Consider the following 20,254-nt stretch of genomic DNA (forward strand, 5'->3'; position numbering starts at 1 on the left):
TAGCTCAACAAATGTGTTGAAATACTGTATCCTCCAAAGGTATTGCAAAATGTAGGGGAAGGCTTCCTGAGTACAACAATAAAAATTAAAATTTGAGTAGCTGTAATAAGTCGCAACATACAGTCAAAAGTATCAACAAGTAATTTAAGTGCATCTTTAGCCAAATGCTCCTGCACTGACGAATATGCCTTGGCGTATAACAAGATTTAAGGTAATCCTAGCCTAATTTCTGTTGTTCACACAAAGCCGGATGAACCTTCAGCGCTCACTGAAACTCCATGGAATTTACGCCATGCCAAAACACTTCAGCAGTATGAACCTCAGTGCACATTAGTACTGTCATAAATTTCTGACTAAGCCAGCATGCAATACTGGGCTCATCCACCCTCAAAGTGCTTGCAATTTCCAAATGGGGTCAACAGTCAGGAACAGGGACTTTCACAGATTGTTGTTGAGCTTGGGGTACTGAGGCCAACTTAAGTGGTCCAGTCATAAATCCTGTGAAGAGTAACTAATTCATCACCAACCAGTGATATAACTCAGGACCTTCATAATCTGTAAGTTACTTTCCCAGTGAATTATCAGGATAGATTATAAAGCTTTTGAAACAAGCAAAAATAAATGTTTTAAACACTTCCCACGTAATTCTATTTGGCAAAGACATAATTTAAAAATAAATCTGCTTTTTGAGAGGCCTATTATAAACTAATTACCAATACCATTGCAGGTGTGGGCACTTATTGTAAATTTATTCTTACAATACCAAAACACAAAGTTTAAGTGGCTGTCATGATTCATAGAGAGGTTTTCAGGAACATGGAGCCCCTTTGCAGTTTCCTTTGTTTGTTGGAGCCAACAGATTTGACTTGTTCTTCGATTGATAAGAAAAAATAAAGGACTGGCCATGGTTTCAAACAGGATGGAAAGCAACTGAAAACAATAAAGACTAATGTATTTTTGTAGAACAGATTGCTGGCGCACGTAATCTTGAGTAAATTGTTGGGGTAATATCTTTCAAAGCCTATATTCATCACACAGTCTTAGTACCTAACAGACAGTAAATCCTTTCCTTGCATCATATGTCTTCTGCTCCTAGCTCCTATTCTCTGGGGGTCAAAGGTCTCTGTTGAAATGAAAAAGTTTGATATTTTTACAAATAGTTTCTATTCTTCTAATCAATTGGTTTGAATAGACAAACGGAATCATTGGAAGAAAAGTACTCATTAAGATTCCCCTTCCCCTTTAAGGGAATCAATTTAAGAAAAACCTCTCTTTTGAAATTTTTAACCTTATTAGCAAACAATGTGTCAACATATTGCAGCTAGTAGTCACACCTCTCCCATCCATGCTTGCTACTGTTTATCTTTCAAATATGAGCACTGGATTGTTTAAATACATTCCTTACCTTGTCATTTTTCCATTGCCCTGTGTAGATAATACCATTGGGCGTCGTATGAGTTCCAAATCCATCTCTTTCCACTGTACCATCTTCAGTTCTTATACATTCCCCATCTATAGAAGAACATATCTGATTTGGGCAGGATTCCAAGCTGGACAGAATAAGTAGCTCAGATGATGTAATAAACCTTGAGAGTGACACTCCAGCATATGTAATATCAATGAATCCTGAGGTAACCTTGCCTGTTGAAATATGCAATCCAACTCGCCTGGTGATTCAGTTGGGTAAGGTGATGAATCACAGAGTTCAGGGCAAAATATTAACATGCAAGAGAGGAAAGGGGGCCGGTTGCTGCTGCGGGCAGAGGGAGGTTAAATCAGCATAAAGACTGGTGTGTCAGAAACCCACCATGATAAACTTACTTGTCTTTAACTGGCATGTGTTTGGAGACGTACAGGAAACCTTAAATACATTGAGCGAGAATTAAATCAAAATTTAAGTGAGAGGACTATGGAATTGACGGAACTGACAAGGGAGAAAAGGCTTTAAGTATTGAGATTTAAAACCTGCTTCCTTGCCTAAGTGAAGTTGTTCAAAGAGTGTGATTTCAATGTTTTTAGAGCTGATTTCTGATATTTCAGACTTTTTTTGTCTTTGATCTGCACTTTGAGCACTTATAAATCTTTACCTTGGACCTCAAATGGGGAAGAAAAAGAACACCAACAGCAGCAAGAGGAGCAGCACTAGAACCATCAACTGCTCCACGGGGCAAAGGGAATGGGTACAGATCTCCAACTTGCAAGAGGCAGCACACCCAAAGCAGAGGACAAGATTCTTGGTCATGACTGAGTACCACCCTTCAGGAAGACCAGACATTTCTGTCAGGTGGACACTGAAATTTCTGGGAGAAGACCTCATTCCAAATCAACCAGGTGAGCAAGATTTACCGGCAAGGTCACCACAGCCCTTAATTTATTCACCTCCAGCTTCTCCCAATGATCTGTTGGTAATATTTGTCAAATCTCATAATCTGCTCCTCACAAGTGCATTTTACAAGTGACCAATGCCATGTTTGCCAGGGGTGGCGCTTAGGTACACATTACTGCTAAATAGGCCAGTCAGAATGAGTAACACTTGGATTTGTTGCTCTGTCTGCATGTGTGTGCAATATTCCAAGGAAACTGCCAAGACGTGTGTTCTTCCTGAACCAGTCAAGTCGCCCACAGATGTTCACACCTTAAAGCAGAGAGAGCAGATGGCTCCTTGGAAATGAGTATTATTTTCTAAATGATGATGATGTGTATTAGGAGCCCTAGCACTGGGGGGGGGGGGGGGGGGGGGGGGGGGGCGAGTGGGAGGGGCGGGGGGGGTCCTTCCTTCAGAATGCACCATCCAGAATTGTAGTGGTTTGCTGCTCCATGCAAAACATTACACAGCACTGAGGAGGAAGGTAGTGATCACCCTGCATCCTCGGAGGAGGAGGAGCCTCATGTGGAAATGACATTTTTTTGTCAAGTATTTGGCTGCCAGGGATGCCTGGGACAGACAGATTCAGACATCCATTTGGCTATTCTGAGACAGTGCAGCCATCCTGCAGTCTGAGAGGCAAGAATCAGCAAGAGTAACGGGTCTATAAAATATAAAGAGGGGGAAAGCAAGAGCTCAGACCAAAAGGCAAAAATCAATAAGAGTAGCAGGTCCACAAAGAATGCAGAAGAGGAAAGAGAGAGCTTATTATGAGAGGCGAGAATCAGTGAGAGCAGTGGGGCTACAAAGAGCACAGAGGGAAGGTGAGAGCACAGTCTGAGAGGCAATCAATGAGAGCAGTGGGGCTACAATAAATGGAAGGCACGAGCTCCGTGTGAGAAGCAAGAATCAGTGAGATCAGCAGGGCTGCAAAGAGTGGAGGGGGAAGTTGAGAGCTCAGTGAGAGAAGCAAGAGGCAGGGAGATCTTGTTATATAGGAGCTTTTAAGGAAGGGTGATCACAGTATGATTAAATTTTAATGAAGTTTGAAAGTTATGCTGGTATTCAATCTAAACAAAGAAAACTAGGAAGGTATGAGGGGCAAGTTGGTTAAGGTAGATTGGGGAACTACATTAAAAGATATGATGGCAGACAGACAATAGCTCACATTTAAAGAATTATTACATGATTTGCAATGAATTTACATTCCTTTAAGGACCAAAAAGCCAGCAAGAAAAGTGATCCAATCATGGCTCACAAGAGAAGTTAAAGATCTTAAGATCAAAGGAAGAGACAAATAAAGTTGCCAAAAAAGTAGTAAGCCTCAGGATTGGGTGCATTTTAAATTTCAGCAAAGAAGAACTAAGAAATTGATAAAGAGAGAAAATAGAATACGAAAATAAACTAACGAGGAACATAAAAAAGAACATAAAATTTCTGTAAGTATGTAAGAAGAAAAACTTTAGAAAAGACAATTATGGGCCCATTAAAGGCAGAATATGGAGAATTTATAATGGGCAATATGGAAATGGCAGAGAAACTAAACAAACACCTCGGGCGAAATCTTACTAAATAATGGCAATGTTGGTTCTGGAGAAAAACAGTGTGTTTCTCTCTATATCTTGCCACACTCTGTCACAAAAAAACAGGTGGGCATGTTTCACACCATCATGTGGGGGGGGGGGGGGGGGGGGGCTGCAGGGCCTCAACATGCTGGCAATGCCCGGCTGCACTGAGATTGAGGCACCATGTTTAAAGGGCACACCAATCAGACCAAAAAGTAACCTCCCCACCCTTCCACAGAGATCTCAGGGGCTACCCCCATCACCCACCTTCCACTGATCAGAGATAGCATGCACACCACAAAACTCCTCCTGATCAAAGTCAGCATTCACCCCTGGTGATTAGAGGCTGTATTCACCACCAACCCCCCGCCCCAGAACATTGGAACCTTTCCCGCCGACCCATACAGTCAATGCCCGTCCCGACCCCCCACCCACACAGTCAATACCAACATCCACATTCCCCTTCCCCCCCCAAACATGGGACTCCTTCCCCCCGATCCTCTACCCACACAGTCATAGAACATAGAACATAGAAAGCCACAGCACAAACAGGCCCTTCGGCCCACAAGTTGCGCCGATCACATCCCCACCTCTAGGCCTATCTATAGCCCTCAATCCCATTAAATCCCATGTACTCATCCAGAAGTCTCTTAAAAGACCCCAACGAGTTTGCCTCCACCACCACCGACGTCAGCCGATTCCACTCACCCACCACCCTCTGAGTGAAAAACTTACCCCTGACATCTCCTCTGTACCTACCCCCCAGCACCTTAAACCTGTGTCCTCTCGTAGCAACCATTTCAGCCCTTGGAAATAGCCTCTGAGAGTCTACCCTATCCAGACCTCTCAACATCTTGTAAACCTCTATCAGGTCACCTCTCATCCTTCGTCTCTCCAGGGAGAAGAGACCAAGCTCCCTCAACCTATCCTCATAAGGCATGCCCCCCAATCCAGGCAACATCCTTGTAAATCTCCTCTGCACCCTTTCAATGGCTTCAACATCTTTCCTGTAATGAGGTGACCAGAACTGCGCGCAGTACTCCAAGTGGGGTCTAACCAGGGTCCTATAAAGCTGCAGCATTATCTCCCGACTCCTAAACTCAATCCCTCGATTAATGAAGGCCAGTACGCCATACGCCTTCTTGACCGCATCCTCCACCTGCGAGGCCGATTTAAGAGTCCTATGGACTCAGTGCTGGCAACCCCCCCCCGCAGCCATTTCCGACATCCCCAGCTCCCACATTATCTCCCTCCCACCACCAGAAGTAAATTAATTCCTCCCCTCTCCCCCATGAAGCTCCCACTGGGCATGGTGCCAAGCTGACAGTGCCAACCTGTATCAAGTGGCAGTGCCAGGGGGTACTGCTAGGCCATGTCCCTTTCCCCCAGGGTTATACTCACCATTATGCCCCCACGGGATCCCCACGACAGGTTCACGTCTGGGTGAAACTGTTGTAAACTGTGCCAGGCCCAAGAGCGAGATCTTTAATAATATTCAAATATATGCATATGTATTTAAATCAGGTCCATGCCCATTGTGGGGGTGAACCTGATTACGCCACCGATGAGGAACAGCGAAAATCAGAAATCGCAATCTTGCCGGTGAGTTCACAACTATCTAGTTTCGGAGAATCTCGAGCCCCCACCAGCATTCCCACAGACAACAAGCACAGGCTCCAGATTACCCCCCTTGTGTCTGTCTTCACAGAGGAAGATACAAAATAAACCTCCCTGAAATACTGGGGAGCCAAGTGAGATTGAGGACCTGGAAGAAATTGGTATTAGTAAAAAAGTTGTGTTGGAGAAATTAATGGGACTGAAAGTAAGTAAATCCCTGGACCTGATGACCTACAACGGGGTTCTGTGAGAGCCTCCCAGGGGTTCTGTGGGAGCCTCCCAGGGGTTCTGTGGAGGGCAAGCTGATCTGTACAATTTGGGTATTGTGCTGTTTACAAATTGTCCAATCATAGGTTGGAGTCTCCAGAATCCAGCCTCTGATTGGACAAGCTGGAAAGTGCACGAAACTCAAATTGTATGGATCAGAGTGAGACAGGGAAGAGCGAGATCCCTGTTGGGGATGGGGACGGTTGAGGGGGTAGGGAAGAGCGAGTGAGAGATGTGTGTCTGTGTGTGTGTGTCCAATATGAGAATCCAGCATTCTAGCAGTACTCTTCCCATTTGAACCATAGCTGCAGCAAAACTCTCCCCATTAAAAATGGCAAAGGTAAGACCTGAATGCGTTTTTTAATAGGATAACTTTTTGAATCAAAATAAACAAATACATCTAAGAAATAGAAAAGACTTCTTTAAATTAGGTTTGTGTAAGTTTCTACCCATTGCGCAAAAGCAATCTTTTTTGTGGTTTGGCTCTTCAACACAATAAGAATGCTTCTCAGGGGTTCCTCCACTACTCTTGGGAGGTCAAAAGGTTCCATGGCTGGAAAAGTTTGGGAAACCCTGATCTTACAAGACTGTTGAAGGAGGTGGCTATAGTGATAGTAGATGTATTGATAATCATCTTTCAAAATTTTTTAGATGCTGGAGCAGTGCCTGCAGATTGGAAGGTAGCAAACAATTTAGGAAACGAGGGAGAGAGAAAACAAGAAACTACAGACCTGTTATCCTGACATCAATAATGGGGAAAATGCTAGAATCTATTATAAAATGTGTGATAACTGAGCATTTGGAAAATAATAGTAGGATTGGCAGAGTTAACATGGATTTATGAAAGAGAAATCAGGTTTGACAAACCTGTTGGGACTCTTTTGAGGATGTTTCTAGCAGAACAGATAAGGAAGAACCAGTGGATGTGGTGTATTTGGATTTTCAAAAGGCTTTCAATAAAGTCTCACACGAGAGGTTAGTAAGCAGATTTAGAGCACATGGAATTGGAGGTAATATACTGGCATGGATTGAGGATTGGTTAATAGACAGAAAACAGAGATTGGGGATAAACGGATCTTTTTTAGGCTGGCAGGCTAAAAACGTGGGGTATCGCAAGGATCAGTGCTTGGGGTAATCACAATCTATGATTGGAAGTGAGGACCAAATATAATATTTCCAAGTTTGCAGATGACACAAACTTGGTGGGAATGTGATAGGTGAGGAGGATGCAAAGAGGTTTCAAGGAGATTTAGACAGGCTAAGTGAGTGAGCAAGGACATGGCCGATGGAATAAAGGTAAAGTCGCCATAGTCCCAGGTGACTATTGGCTGTTCTCTCCTTTGAGGAGGAGAGCTGACTGGTGGTGATTTAACCTGAGGATTACCACACCTCAAATGGGGGGCAAGGTGGAGAAGGCAGGTCTTCATGAATAACCGCAGCTGGTATGCTAACCTTTACTGCTGGGGGATTTGAATACAGGAGTAAAGAAGTCTTACTGCAATTGTATTGAGCCTTGATGAGACCACACCTGAAGTATTGTGTGCAGTTTTGGTCTCCTTACCTAAAGAAGGATATACTCCCCATTGGGAGTGCAACAAAGGTTCACCAGACTATTCCCTAAACTGGGAGGGATTGCTCTATGAGGAGAGATTGAGAAGACTGGGCCCATATTTTCTAAAGTTCAGAAGAATGAGAGGTGAGCTCACTGAAGTGTACAAAATTCTTACAGGGCTCAACAGGGTGGATATAGGAAGGATATCTCACCTGGTTTGGGGAGGGGGGTGTCTAGAATCAGGGGTCGCAGTCTCATAATAAGAGATCGGCCATTTAGGATTGAGGAGAAGTTTCTTCACTTAGAGGGTGGTGAATATTTGGAATTTTCTACCCTCTTCAATTTTCTATTACTCCTACAAAATGCAACACATCTGGCTTCAGTACAGCTAGAGGCAGGCTATTCATATCCCAGCTTTGCCAGCTTAGATGTTCTTAGACAACTTCCTCTGGGTTTTGGAGACTGTGAGGGCCTTGTCAAACACTGTCTCACTTGCACTTGTGCAAGCAGAGAGACTGCCATCAGGATGGGAGGCAGCAGGTGGGGCTCTGAATGGTGGGATGCAAGGGTAAGAAGTGGATGCACTTTGAGCAAGGTCCCACTTCCATCTCACCTGTTGTGGCCCACCTGCACTTGTCTGTTAACCAAGAGCTGGAGAACATTTTTTGGACTTAACTGAGGTGCTGTATGGCCAAGGTGAATCTTTTCACCTATCTTTGGGGTCATCTTTGGAGTCCAAAGATGTGCGGGTTAGGTTGATTGGCCATGCTAAAATTGCCCCTTAGTGTCCTGAGATGCGTAGGTTAGAGGGATTAGCGGGTAAATATGTAGGGATAAGGGGGTAGGGCCGGGGTGGGATTGCGGTCGGTGCAGATTCGATGGGCCAAATGGCCTCTTTCTGCACTGTAGGGCTTCTATGATTCTATGATTTTCACATTTCTCAATAAGGTAGTTGGCTGAGAGTGCAGGTCATGGTGAAAGCCAGCATACACTCAGTTACCTGCTGTGTCTGATTATCTGTGCAGGTGGTCACTCTTTCTATGGATGATAGGGCACAGATTTAAAGGGATTTGTAAAACAAGCAAATGTGATGTGAAAAATGTTTTTCACATGAGTAGTTCGGGTCTAGAATGCACTGCCTGGAGGCATTCAAGAGGGCGTTAGATGATTAGTTGAATAGAAACTCCTCCAATCTCTCTCCAATCGTGCGTACCACATCTGGAAAAGCTGACAGAACCTCCCACATTTTCTCATGCTGCTCCAGAATAGGTGTTTTCTCTTTATTGAAGGCCTCGGGGTTCAACAACAGTGTCCAGCTGAACTCTACTTGGTGTGTCCTGCGCCTTCTGACAGGGAATCTCCACAGCTGCAACTGTTTCCACTGCTTTTTCGGTCTCCACCACTTGCTCCTTCTCACATGTGGCATGCGCTTCATCGTCTGACAACCCAACCATCTGTCTTGGCCAAGCCACCAAGGTGTGTGTATTTGAGTTAGCGGAGGGTGCACATGAATCCTGTGATGGTGCAGGCAGAATGACCTCTTCTCAGAAGACTTTGTTCTTCTCCGCATCATTTCCCGAGAGATGCCCGAGGACCTGCGGGAGATGAAATAATCCTCTTACCTTGACATTTCTAAATCACTATTGTGCAGATCATCATATTTCAGTGGCTGTTGACATCAAGTCAACATCAGTGAGCATTATATGCCATGTAGTTATGTTATATTTAATTTTATCATCAGGTAGCTGGAAGACTCCTACTTCCAATGGCCGGAATGGCAAGACCTACCTTATCTTCATCACCACCTCCACTTCACCAGTGAAGGTGGAGATGACAGAAGGGCTCTCTGCCTCTCCCTGTTGTTTTTGTTCTCTTCTCCTGTAAGGTAAGAAAGAAAATACCTGTAAGTATGCTGAGTGAAATGTATTGAGAAAATGGAAGGCCAGCATATGTGGAGGGATGAGTGTGACATTGTTATAGGATGAGGGCGAGCATCACTGATGGGTTGTCAACTTTGGATGCGAGGAGATGCCTCGACAAAGAGGGATGAATGCAGCTGCAAGGTGTGCTGACATGATAAGTGATGTGTAACAGAAGGCTGAGGAAGGCACAGTAAGGGACTTTTTACTTTAATGTGCCATGCGTTCACCTATCCTATCCTGATCAGGTTACCAAATCTTTTGCAGCACTGTATCCAGAAGCGAAGCAACCTCCTGCTGCTAACCTCTTCTGCCACTTGCAGCCACTCTTCCTTGTTTTTCAGAGTCTGCCTTCTTTATCCTGTCTGTAAGGATCAGAATATTCCTGTGGGCCCATACAGCCTATAGCATTATCTCCAGGGACGAAGCACTGAAACATGATGCTGCCTTGCCATCTGCGCAGGTTCTGGCTCTATCAAAACATATCCACAATGCTTCAATTCCTTCCCCACCGAGTGGATCTGAAAGTTAAGATTCAACCATAATTTTATTTGTAAATAAATATTGAACAATGGTTCAGCCTGAATGCAATTTCATAGTAACTAAGCGTTTTCTGCTATCCTGCGTGACATGAAAACATCCTATGTGTATTTCAGTCTGCAACTTATCAAGATTCAGAGTTTATTATATCTGAACTGCACTAACCAAAATATGGTTAAAAAAAGACACAAGTTTCAATTCGTAATCAACTATAGAAACTTTAATTTAGTTAAGAGATACGAACAAAATATTTTCATAAACACTCTTCGGCACATGCTTGGTAAACTACAGAGCTTTTCCTTTACTCTCTCTAGCATTCTAAATGGACAAATGTGAGGTAATGCATTTTGGAAGGTCTACTAAAGATAGGCAATATACATTAAATGGCAGAACCTTTAAGAGTATTGATAGGCAGAGGGATCTGGGTGTATAGGTACACAGGTCACTGAAAGTGGCAATGCAGGTGGAGAAGGTAGTCAAGAAGGCACACGGCATGCTTGCCTTCATTAGCCGGGACATTGAGTTTTAAAATTGGCAAGTCATGTTGCAGCTTTGTTAGGCTGTACTTGGAATATAGTGTTCAATTCTGGTCGCCACACTACCAAAAGGATGTGGAGGCTTTGGCGAGGGTACAGAAAAGATTTACCAGGATGTTGCCTGGTATGGAGGGCATTAGCTATGATGAGAGGTTGGAGAAACTTGGTTTGTTCTCACTGGAACGACGGAGGTTGAGGGGCGACCTGATAGAAGTCTACAAGATTATGAGGGGCATGGACAGCATGGACAGTCAGAAGCTTTTTCCCAGGATGGAAGAGTCTATTGCTAGGGGGCATAAGTTTAAGGTGCGAGGAGCAAGGTTTAAAGGAGATGTACGAAGCAAGTTTTTTTTTTACACAGAGGGTGGTGGGTGCCTGGAACTCGTTACCAGGGAAGGTAATGGAAGCAGTTACGATAGTGAGTTTTAAGGGGACAAATACACGAATAGGATGGGAATAGAGGGATATGGTCCCCGGAAGGGTAGGGGATTTTAGTTCAGTTGGGAGGTATGGTCGGTGCAGGCTTGGAAGGCCGAAGGGCCTGTTCCTGTGCTGTAATTTTTTTTGTTCTTTGGCGCAACCCAATGGCTGTAGCTGAAGCCATGACAGACTGCTCTGACCTTGGTCTAACTTTTGTATGCTAATGGCTAACAACCACTGGATCTTGATACCTTGCCAAAGTCTGTCCCACCTGCACCTGTGCAGGGAAAAATTACGCTATGAGGAGAGAAGGTATCATGGCAGATACTGCTTGAAGGGATGGTGGGTGTAACAGATCAGAAACAGCAGTGCTTTGAGTAAAGTTCCCACTTTCATGTCCTTTTTCACGATCATTCCCCTCCTATGCTGACAGCATGTCACTCCTGTCTCTGGGGTAAAACAGCTTAGAGCTGATCAGTGTAAGACCACTGCTAATGTATCTGTCATCCTGTTTAACGTGGCAGAAATGTTAGCATCTATATTTGGTATGGTTGTCATAAGGGCCTGCAGGGATTCATTAAAGTTCCACAGAGAAAGCCACTAGCTCCTTGGAAGCCACCCCACAATGGGCCTGCAACATCAAGCCCCACCAATGTTTGAACTGGACTCCTTCATCCAGTGTTACTGGCAAAACCGTTCGCACCTTGCTGCTGATCCTCTGTCATTTTTCTTTTCATTGATGCCTCGCCATGTTCAGCAACTCTCTCCAGTTGAGCAGATCTTGGAAAGAACTGTGTCCTCTGACATGAATAACCACCATTCTGCTGAATTGTGATTGTTGTGCTCCAACACCAGCAGCGGAGTTAAACTGAAGATTTTAAATGACCCCTATTCCAGGCAACAACAAATTTATTTTGTACAGTTTTTAAAAATATGTCTGTGATCAATCAGCGACTCAATTTTCACACTAACATGACTACAACCTCGTGTTTTCTATACTTAATCTCTGCCTAGAAAATGATCAATCAACTATGGAAAGAAATGAAAGGCAGCTCATGTGACAGTGGGAGTACTGGTGCTTAAATCAATTACATCTATTTTATAATTATCCTCATGCATGTATGTACAGGGTACATAATGGAGAATACCGATCTTTCAGCTTAATCAATTTAGGAAGGGGAACTACATAACTCACTTATAATCACAACTGTCAGTCATGTTATCTTTCCTAGCTAGCTGATGAAATAGACTGCCAGTCATACTGTTCCCCATTTTGTATCATGTACCTTTTTTTTAAAACCAGGAGTAGAGCAGAACTTAAATAAACTACTGAATTCACTGGCTGCAAAGTAAATTGGGTGAATATGATGAACAATTAGAGTTTAATCTCCCGCTGAAATGATTCATTTCTAGCACCATGCACATCAAGTGTAACTGGATCACTTTTAAAAACGTGTAAATTTCAATTGCTGTGAAGTAAAGTCCTCTGCTAAGTATTTTGAACCCAGTATAGCTCTAATTTAAAATTATATCTGAACATCATTGAGTATAATCTGGGCAGAAATTCAGGAGAATCTTTGGAATCACTGTTTGTCGTAAAGTCACATTGTAGCAAAAGGCATGTGACAAAAACAAGTATACTGATTTCAGCAGGTCCAAAAGACACACTGACAACTGGGGAAGGGAATCAGAAAAATAAAAACAACCTGGTGAAAGAACATTTTTGCACAGCACAATAGAATTGTGCTTTACCGCTGTCAACTACCATTTGGAGCACAGATTATTGACTTACCATATCTTTCTTCATTGGGAAAGATGACGTGAACAGTTAAAACTTCAGGAATTGCTTAAAGAAAGATAAGGAAAATTGTAATCTTGTTTATAATTTGTACTTGCATAGCCGTAGAAGTTAGCATCTCATTCAGATTTTGATATTACATTAATTGAAGGTAAAACTGCATTTTGTGAATCAACCATCCATGTTTTGCACTGATATCGCTCTTTCAACCCATATGTCTTGCCTGTGTTGCACATCAAAAATCTGCATTTTCCATATAAACAATTTGGATTGGTGTGGATGAGGGGAAGGATACTTCCTCTGTACATTGTGTGTAAAAAAAACTGTAAATCTGTTCTTTATAAACATGTTTACCAGGGTTTGAACTTGTGACTTTCATAGTCTGCATAAAGCTCATTTGCTCACTGGCTAAATTTAACAAGTCTTTTGTTTGGAGTAACAGCCAAAAACAAGAATGTTTTAACCTTATGTAGTGCTGGTGCAATGGAGTCACGGGTTTGTACCATTCGTACTCACACTAGTTATACTGCACCTTGGAGTGAAATGGCTCAATCTTGTGAATTTGCTAGCAGAGAGAAGTACCAACTGGAAGTTATTATTTGCTTCTGCAAAGTAGAAGTGGTAAAATGGGATTGAAGCTATTGAGGGATTTAGAAATAAAGACAAGAATTTGGATCATTGAGAGAAAGAATAGCCACTGGAGGTTGGAAAGGGTAAAAGTGATGGATTAGTGGGGCTTGGCGTCGGACAGAATGTGAGTGGTGAGGTTTTGGACTAGACAGAAATTTGTACATGGAAAAGCTTGGGAAGCAGCTAATGAGGGTGCTACAGAAATAAAGATGAGATAATGAAAGTATGATGTGGTTGAAGTCAGGGTAAAGACTGACAATGTTTTGGAAGTAGAAGTTTGATGAAGGATTTGAAGTTTGATTTTGAATCATAGGAATAAGGCCAGAACAAACCAATGTGGTTCTCTAACCACTTTGTGTGTGTCAAGCAAAGCAGCAAAATTGAGCACTGTCTGCTTCAACCAAAGTGAGCAAATGGCAAAAGGAATGGCATTAGGAGCTAGGTAAAGGCAGGAAGCTTTTAACAGTATTCTAATAAGATTGCTTTTCCTGATGTTCAACTGCAGAAAGTTGAAGCATAGTTACAAAGTAATTAAACATCTTCATCTAAACTTATATTCTTGTATTGATCAAGCTGTAAATAACAGTATAGAAGAATGGAATACCTATCTACGTTTTGCACAAGTGTGGCTATTGAGTGCCCTCAGATCAAGTGTTAAATATAAGCTCTCACTAAACTCCCCTAACTCTCACAAACTCAGCTCAGATGGGCCCGTGTGAATTATTCTATTTTAGTTTCTCGTCACCCATATAGCCTGTTGGGGATGTAAGGTTGACAATTTTTAAAAATCTTTCATGGAATATGGGTGTCACTGACAAGGCCAACATTTGTTATCCTTCCTAATCGCCCTTGAATTGAGTGGCTTTCTAGACCATTTTAAAGGGGAGCTAAGAGTCAACCACATCATGTAGACCAGACAGGTTAAGGATGGCGGATTTCCTTCCCTAAAGGATATTAGGGAACCAGAGCTTTACAGCGATTGATAACATTTGTTATGACCAACATTATGGTACCAAGATTTCAAATTTATTAACTGAATTCAAATCCCATCAACTGCCAGGGTGAGATTTGAACCTGTAACCCTCGAGCATGGACTTGTGGATTGCCACCATCTCCCCATTTTGTGTTGCAAACATCTAGAGGTGGAACTTTCACCCCTTACCTAGGAGGAAGTCCCACCTTGGAGAGCAGTTGGCCAATCTGATTGGCCAGCAGCTCTAGCCCCAGCTCACCAGAAGCTGCAGTGGCCAGGACTGGGATTGCAAGCAATCCCCAGAGTCTAGGTCCTTGAAGTCTAGAACCAGGTAAATCTGGGGGTCCCAGGAGATGAGGCCTGGTGTGGTGGGCAGAGGCAGGTAGGAGTCAGGGGGGAGGAAGCACTTGCAATGGCCAGACCTTTTTGGGTGGGGTTGCAGGCACCCAATGTTAAAAGGTGGCCACACTCCCACCCAACCCATCTGAGACCTGAGCAGGGTCACTTTTCAGGCTCCCCTCTTGCCCTTGAACTCTTCCCGCCAGCCTTAAAATTGAGGCTGGGTGGGTAATGGCCCTTAAGTGATCTTTGATTGGATATTAAAAGGCCTCAATTGGGGCAAGAGCACAGGGGAAGGAGGTGGGAGTGGAGCCTCGGTCAGACCCATCCCACTGTAAAACTGTGGTGAGATCCGGGAGGGCAAGAACCTCCACCTACAAACCTGCCAGCAGGGGAACATAAAATACTGCCCTTCATATCTTAGTGCTTTAAATTCTATGGAAATTTAAAAAGATTATTAACAATTAAATAAATAACAGTTCATCTAATTAATTTAACTTTGCCTGAAATGCTCAAGTTTTCTGAGTTGGGATGAATAACAAATAATTCTCCAATTTTATAAAGAAGGGTATTTAAATAAATTTCAAATGAGAGCAAGAGGTTGTGAAGAAGACTTACCTGTTTTTTCCCCGGATTGCGTTTTCTTTCTTGGTTTCACTATAAGAAGGTAGCAAACATGGAAGTTAGTGGCAACTGGGAATACAGACACCAACACCTTTGCACAAGGGGCTGGATTTTATGTTCTCTCCTTTGGTGGGATTGGTGGTGGGGAAAGCATTTAATCAGGTAGGATGGTGGCAGGTGGGTATTCTGCCACCTTCCTGTCTCCACTCCATTAAGTCTGTGACAGAAAGCCCGAGGATGGTCTAGCTACCCCGTTGAAATGGATGGACAATTAAGATAAGAAATAGGAACAGGAGTAGGCCATTTAGCCCATTGTGCCTGCTGCACCTTCCAATAAGCTCATGACTGATCTGACTGTGGTCTTACCTCCACTTTCCTGCCTGACCTTCATAACTTTTGATTCTAGCATTCTTATTTCCATTTTACTGGTGTTCCATTTTAAAGTACACATGTCCAATTTGGACCAGCATTCATATTTGGACCAGCATCCATTTTACTGCTTTTTCCTTCTGGGTGGTCTGGGTCACTCCATAATCCTGGACCTTTAATGGAGGAATTCCAGCAACAGCCTCTTGGGAGGTGCTTCTGAGCAAAAGAACTGTCAGTCCTGTTGGCCTCTTAATTGTGAAAGGAGGCAATGCAGGTCTCATTAGCAGCCAAGACCCCTGTCACCTTCATAAAATTGCCCCAAGAAGTACAAAACAATTGATTTTATCCAGTCAAAAACAGAGAACAAGCCTAATGAAAGCTATTTACAATGTATTTGGATCTTTAACAATATAATTGTTCTCAATCATTCATTACAATTCATGTTACTTAAGAACTTAGTAGCAGCAGTAAGCGTGCAGTTCACGGAGTCTGCACCACTGTTCAATAAGATCGCATCTGAACATCAATTCCATTTTCCTTCCCTAAATACATATTCTGTGACTCCCTGCATGCCCAAAAATTTATTTCAGTCTTGAGTATACTCATCAACTGAGCATCTCCAGCCCTTTGGGTTAGAAAATTCCAAAGACTCATAATCTTTTCAGTAAGAAGCTTTTCCATGTCTCAGCCAACCCTTTAGTTTAAAACTATATTCTGGATTTTGGAAAACAGCCTTTTAGCATCTATCCTGTCAAATCACCTCATTAAAAAATCTCCTGAAAAAACAGTAGACTTAGATCATAGAATCTTACAGTGCAGGAGGAGGCCATTCAGCCCATCGAGCCTGCCACGACAATAATTCCACCCAGGTCCTATCCCCGTAACTCCACACATTTACTCTGCTAATCCTCATGACACTAAGGGACAATTTACCATGGCCAATCAACTTAACCCACACATCATTTGTCAAACATAATTTCCTTTTCATAAAATTGTACTGACTTTGCCAAATCATATTATGATTTTCCAGAAGGAAAAATGTAACAATTCCATCAAGTGAAAATCAGAGAATCTGACACACTAACTTTATTTTTTGGTTTTGTGCACCCAATCTCCCCTGAAATCTCCAGGCCCTGTCTGCATGGCACCCACCATTACATTAAACATAGAAACATAGAAAACAGGAGTTGGAGTTGGCCATTCAGTCTCTGAAGCCTGCTCTTCCATTCAATATGATCATGGCTCATCTCTATCTCAATGCCATATTCCCACTCTCCCCCCCTATCCCTTGACGCCTTTAGTGTCTCAAAATTTATTTCCTTCTTCAATATATTCAGTGACTTGGCCTCCACTGTCTTCTTCACAGGTTCACCACCCTCTGAGTGAAGCAATTTCTCCTCATCCCAATCCTAAATCCAACCCCATATCCTAAGACTGTGATCCCTTGTTTCATGGTCCCAATCAGGGGAAACTCATCCCGACATCCAGTCTGTCCAGTCTTGTCAGACTTTTATATGTTTCAATGTGATTCCCTCTCACTCCTCTAAACTCCAGAGAATACAGGCCGAGTCAACCCAATCTCTCCTCATATGACAATCCTGCCATCCCAGGAATCAGTCTGGTGAGCCTTTGCTACACTCTCTCTATGGCATGTATATCCGTTCTTATGCAAGGAGACCAAGATGGCACACGGTGCTCCAGATGCGGTCTCACCTAGACCTTGTACAACTTCAGTAAGACGCCCTTGCTCCTGTACTTAAGTACTCTTGCAATGAAGGTCAACATTCCATTTGCCTTCCTAACTACTTCCTGCACCTACATGCTTGCTTTTAATGACTGCACAAGGACATCTAGCTTCCTTTCTACGTCAATATTTCCCAAACCATCACCATTTAAATAATACTCTGCCTTCCTGTTTTTCCTATCAAAGTGGACAACTTCACACTTATCCACGTTATACTGCATCTGCCATGTATTTATCCACTCACTCAACTTGTCTAAGTCATCTTGAATGCTCTTTACATCCTCCTCAGTACTCACATTCCCCCTAGTTTTGTATCAGAGAAAACTTGAATATATTGGTTCCCTCCTCCAAATCATTGATATAGATTATGAATAGCTGATGCCCAAGCACTGATCCCTGTGAAACCTCATGAGTCACTGCCTGCCACACCAAAAAACATCCATTTATTCCTACTCTCTGGTCTGCAAACCAATTCTCAGTCCATGCCAGTATATTACTCCCAATATCATGTGCTTTAATTTTGCACACAAACCTCTTATGTGGGACTTAAAAAGTTTTGGTGATTTTCACCGACATGCAAAGGTATATATGATGCAAGCCACATAAATAAATGTTGAATCTGGGTGTTTTCCTTTCTTTGGCCCCACATGGCTGCAAAATTGAAGTGATTGGAGGATTGTCGGAAGTGTCCTGTCATGAGGAATGGGGCAGGCTGGTTTAACCAGATGGCCTTTTGGTGCTTGTCAATTTTATAAGGTTGTATAAACTTAGCCATTTATAAAAAAAAGTCACTTCCTTGTCGCTGTGCGTGCTTAAAAGCCTATTATATTTCTAACTTTTCCCAGTTTTGATGAAAAATCATCAACTTGAAATGTTAACTCAGTTTCCCTCTCCACTAATGCTACCTGGCGTACTGTCAGATTTTCTGTTTTTATTTCAGATTTCCAGCATATACAGTATTTTGGTCTATCTAGGTATAAAGTGACAACTGATACAAAAGTAAAATACTGTATATGCTGGAAATCTGAAATAAAAACAGAAAATCTGACAGTACGCCAGGTAGCATTAGTGGAGAGGGAAACTGAGTTAACATTTCAAGTTGATGATTTTTCATCAAAACTGGGAAAAGTTAGAAATATAATAGGCTTTTAAGCACGCACAGCGACAAGGAAAGGAGCAGTGGAGAGAAGAGAACAAAAGTAAATGCGGTTTATCTGGATTTCCAGAAGGCATTCGACAAGGTGCTGCACTAAAGGCTGCTGCATAAGATAAAGGTGCATGGCATTACGGTAATGTATTAGCATGGATAGAGGATTGGTTAACTAACAGAAAGCAAAGAGGATAAATAAGTGCTTTTCTGGTTGGTGATCAGTGACTAGTGCTGTGTCTCAGGGATCAGTGTTGGGTCCACAATTGTTTACAATTTACATAGATGATTTGGAGTTGGGGACCAAGTGTAGTGTGTCAAAGTTCGCAGATGACATTAAGATGAATGGTAGAGCAAAGTGTACAGAGGACACTGAAAGTCTGCAGAGGGATATAGATAGTTTAAGTGAGTGGGCAAGGGTCTAGTAGATGGAGTACAATGTTGGTAAGTGTGAGGTCATCCATTTTGGTAGGAATAACAGCAAAATTGACTATTATTTAAATGTGCAGAGGGACCTGGGTGTCCTTGTGCATGAATCGCAAAAGGTTGGTTTGCAGGTGCAGCAGGTAATTAAGAAGGCAAAGGGAATTTTGTTCTTCATTGCTAGAGGGATGGAGTTTTAAAAACAGGGAGGTTATGTTGCAACTGTATAAGGTGCTGGTGAGGCCACACATAGAATACTGTGTACAGTTTTGGTCTCCTTACTTGAGAATGGATATACTGGCACTGGAGGGGATGCAGAGGAGATTCACTGGGTTGATTCCGGAGTTGAGAGCGTTAGTTTATGAGGAGAGACTGAATAGAGAGGAACTATACTCATTGGAATTTAGAAGAATGAGGTGGGATTTTATAGAAACATGTAAAATTATGAAGAGAATAGATAAGATAGAAGCAGGGAGATTGTTTCCACTGGTGGGTGAAACTAAAACTAGGGAACATAGCCTCAAAATAAGAGGGAGCAGATTTAGGACTGAGTTGAGGAGGAACTTTTTCATCCAAAGGGTTGTGAATCTGTGGAATTCCCTGTCTAGTGAAGTAGTTGAGGTTACCTCGTTGAATGTTTTTTAGGCAAAGATAGATAGATTTTTGAACAGTAAAGGAATTAAGGGTCATGGTGAGTGGGTGAGTGAGTGGAGCTGAGTCCACGAAAAGATCAGCCATGATCTTATTGAATGGCGGAGCAACCTCAAGCGGCCAGATGGCCTACGCCTGCTCCTAGTTCTTATGTAAATATCTGGGATACATTGGAAGATAGGAGTCATCAAAGGACAAAGGGTGATGGTACAAACCAAACGGAGTGGTAATGGGACAAAAAGTAAATCAAAAGATAAGTCTGGAGGAGTTGTAAGTGACAACAGCAGAATCATTACTTGAATCTGTTGTTGGAAAAAATGTGACCAGTGCTAATGATCCGAAATTGCGGAACTCAATATTGAATCTGGCAAGCTGTAAAGTGCCTGATCGAAAGGCGCGGTGCTGTTCCTCTAGGTTTCATTGATATTCATTAGAATCAAGTAGGAGACTAAGAAGAGAGTGGTCACAGTGGGAGAGAGGCAGAGAATTTAAATGACAAACAACCAGAAGCACAGAGTCATGGTTGCAGACTGCCAGAGATGTTCCACAAAGTGATTATCTAATTTGTGTTTGATCTCCCCAGCGTAGAGGAGACCGCCTTATGAATGGTGAATACAGCCTACTAAGTTGAAAGAGGTACAAGTGAATCCCTGCTTAATCTGGAAGGAGTATTTAATGGTAGATGGGGAGGAGGTAAAATGGCAGGTCTTGTCTCCTGCACTTTCATGGGGAGGTGCAATGGGAGGGGGTGAGGATTATTGAGGTGATTAAAGTG

The 20,254-nt window shown here is 42.7% G+C and overlaps 1 protein-coding gene across 3 annotated transcripts in view; it reads right to left on the reverse strand.

The window, feature by feature from the left end:
• Positions 1 to 20,254, reverse strand: part of morn2 (MORN repeat containing 2) — a 43,656-nt gene that overhangs the window by 18,982 nt on the left and 4,420 nt on the right. For 2 of the 3 annotated variants that reach the window (XM_078230207.1, XM_078230209.1), the window contains exons 2-4: positions 15,140 to 15,178; positions 12,574 to 12,627; positions 1,406 to 1,512 (exon numbers count right to left, since the gene is read on the reverse strand). In XM_078230207.1, the coding sequence (XP_078086333.1) occupies positions 1,406 to 1,512; positions 12,574 to 12,627; positions 15,140 to 15,178 (200 nt within the window). The remainder of the gene's footprint in view (positions 1 to 1,405; positions 1,513 to 12,573; positions 12,628 to 15,139; positions 15,179 to 20,254) is intronic. The other variant, XM_078230208.1, reaches the window with a different exon arrangement.

The sequence above is a fragment of the Mustelus asterias genome, chromosome 15 (assembly GCF_964213995.1).
Source record: "Mustelus asterias chromosome 15, sMusAst1.hap1.1, whole genome shotgun sequence".
In the NCBI taxonomy this organism is placed as follows: domain Eukaryota; kingdom Metazoa; phylum Chordata; class Chondrichthyes; order Carcharhiniformes; family Triakidae; genus Mustelus; species Mustelus asterias.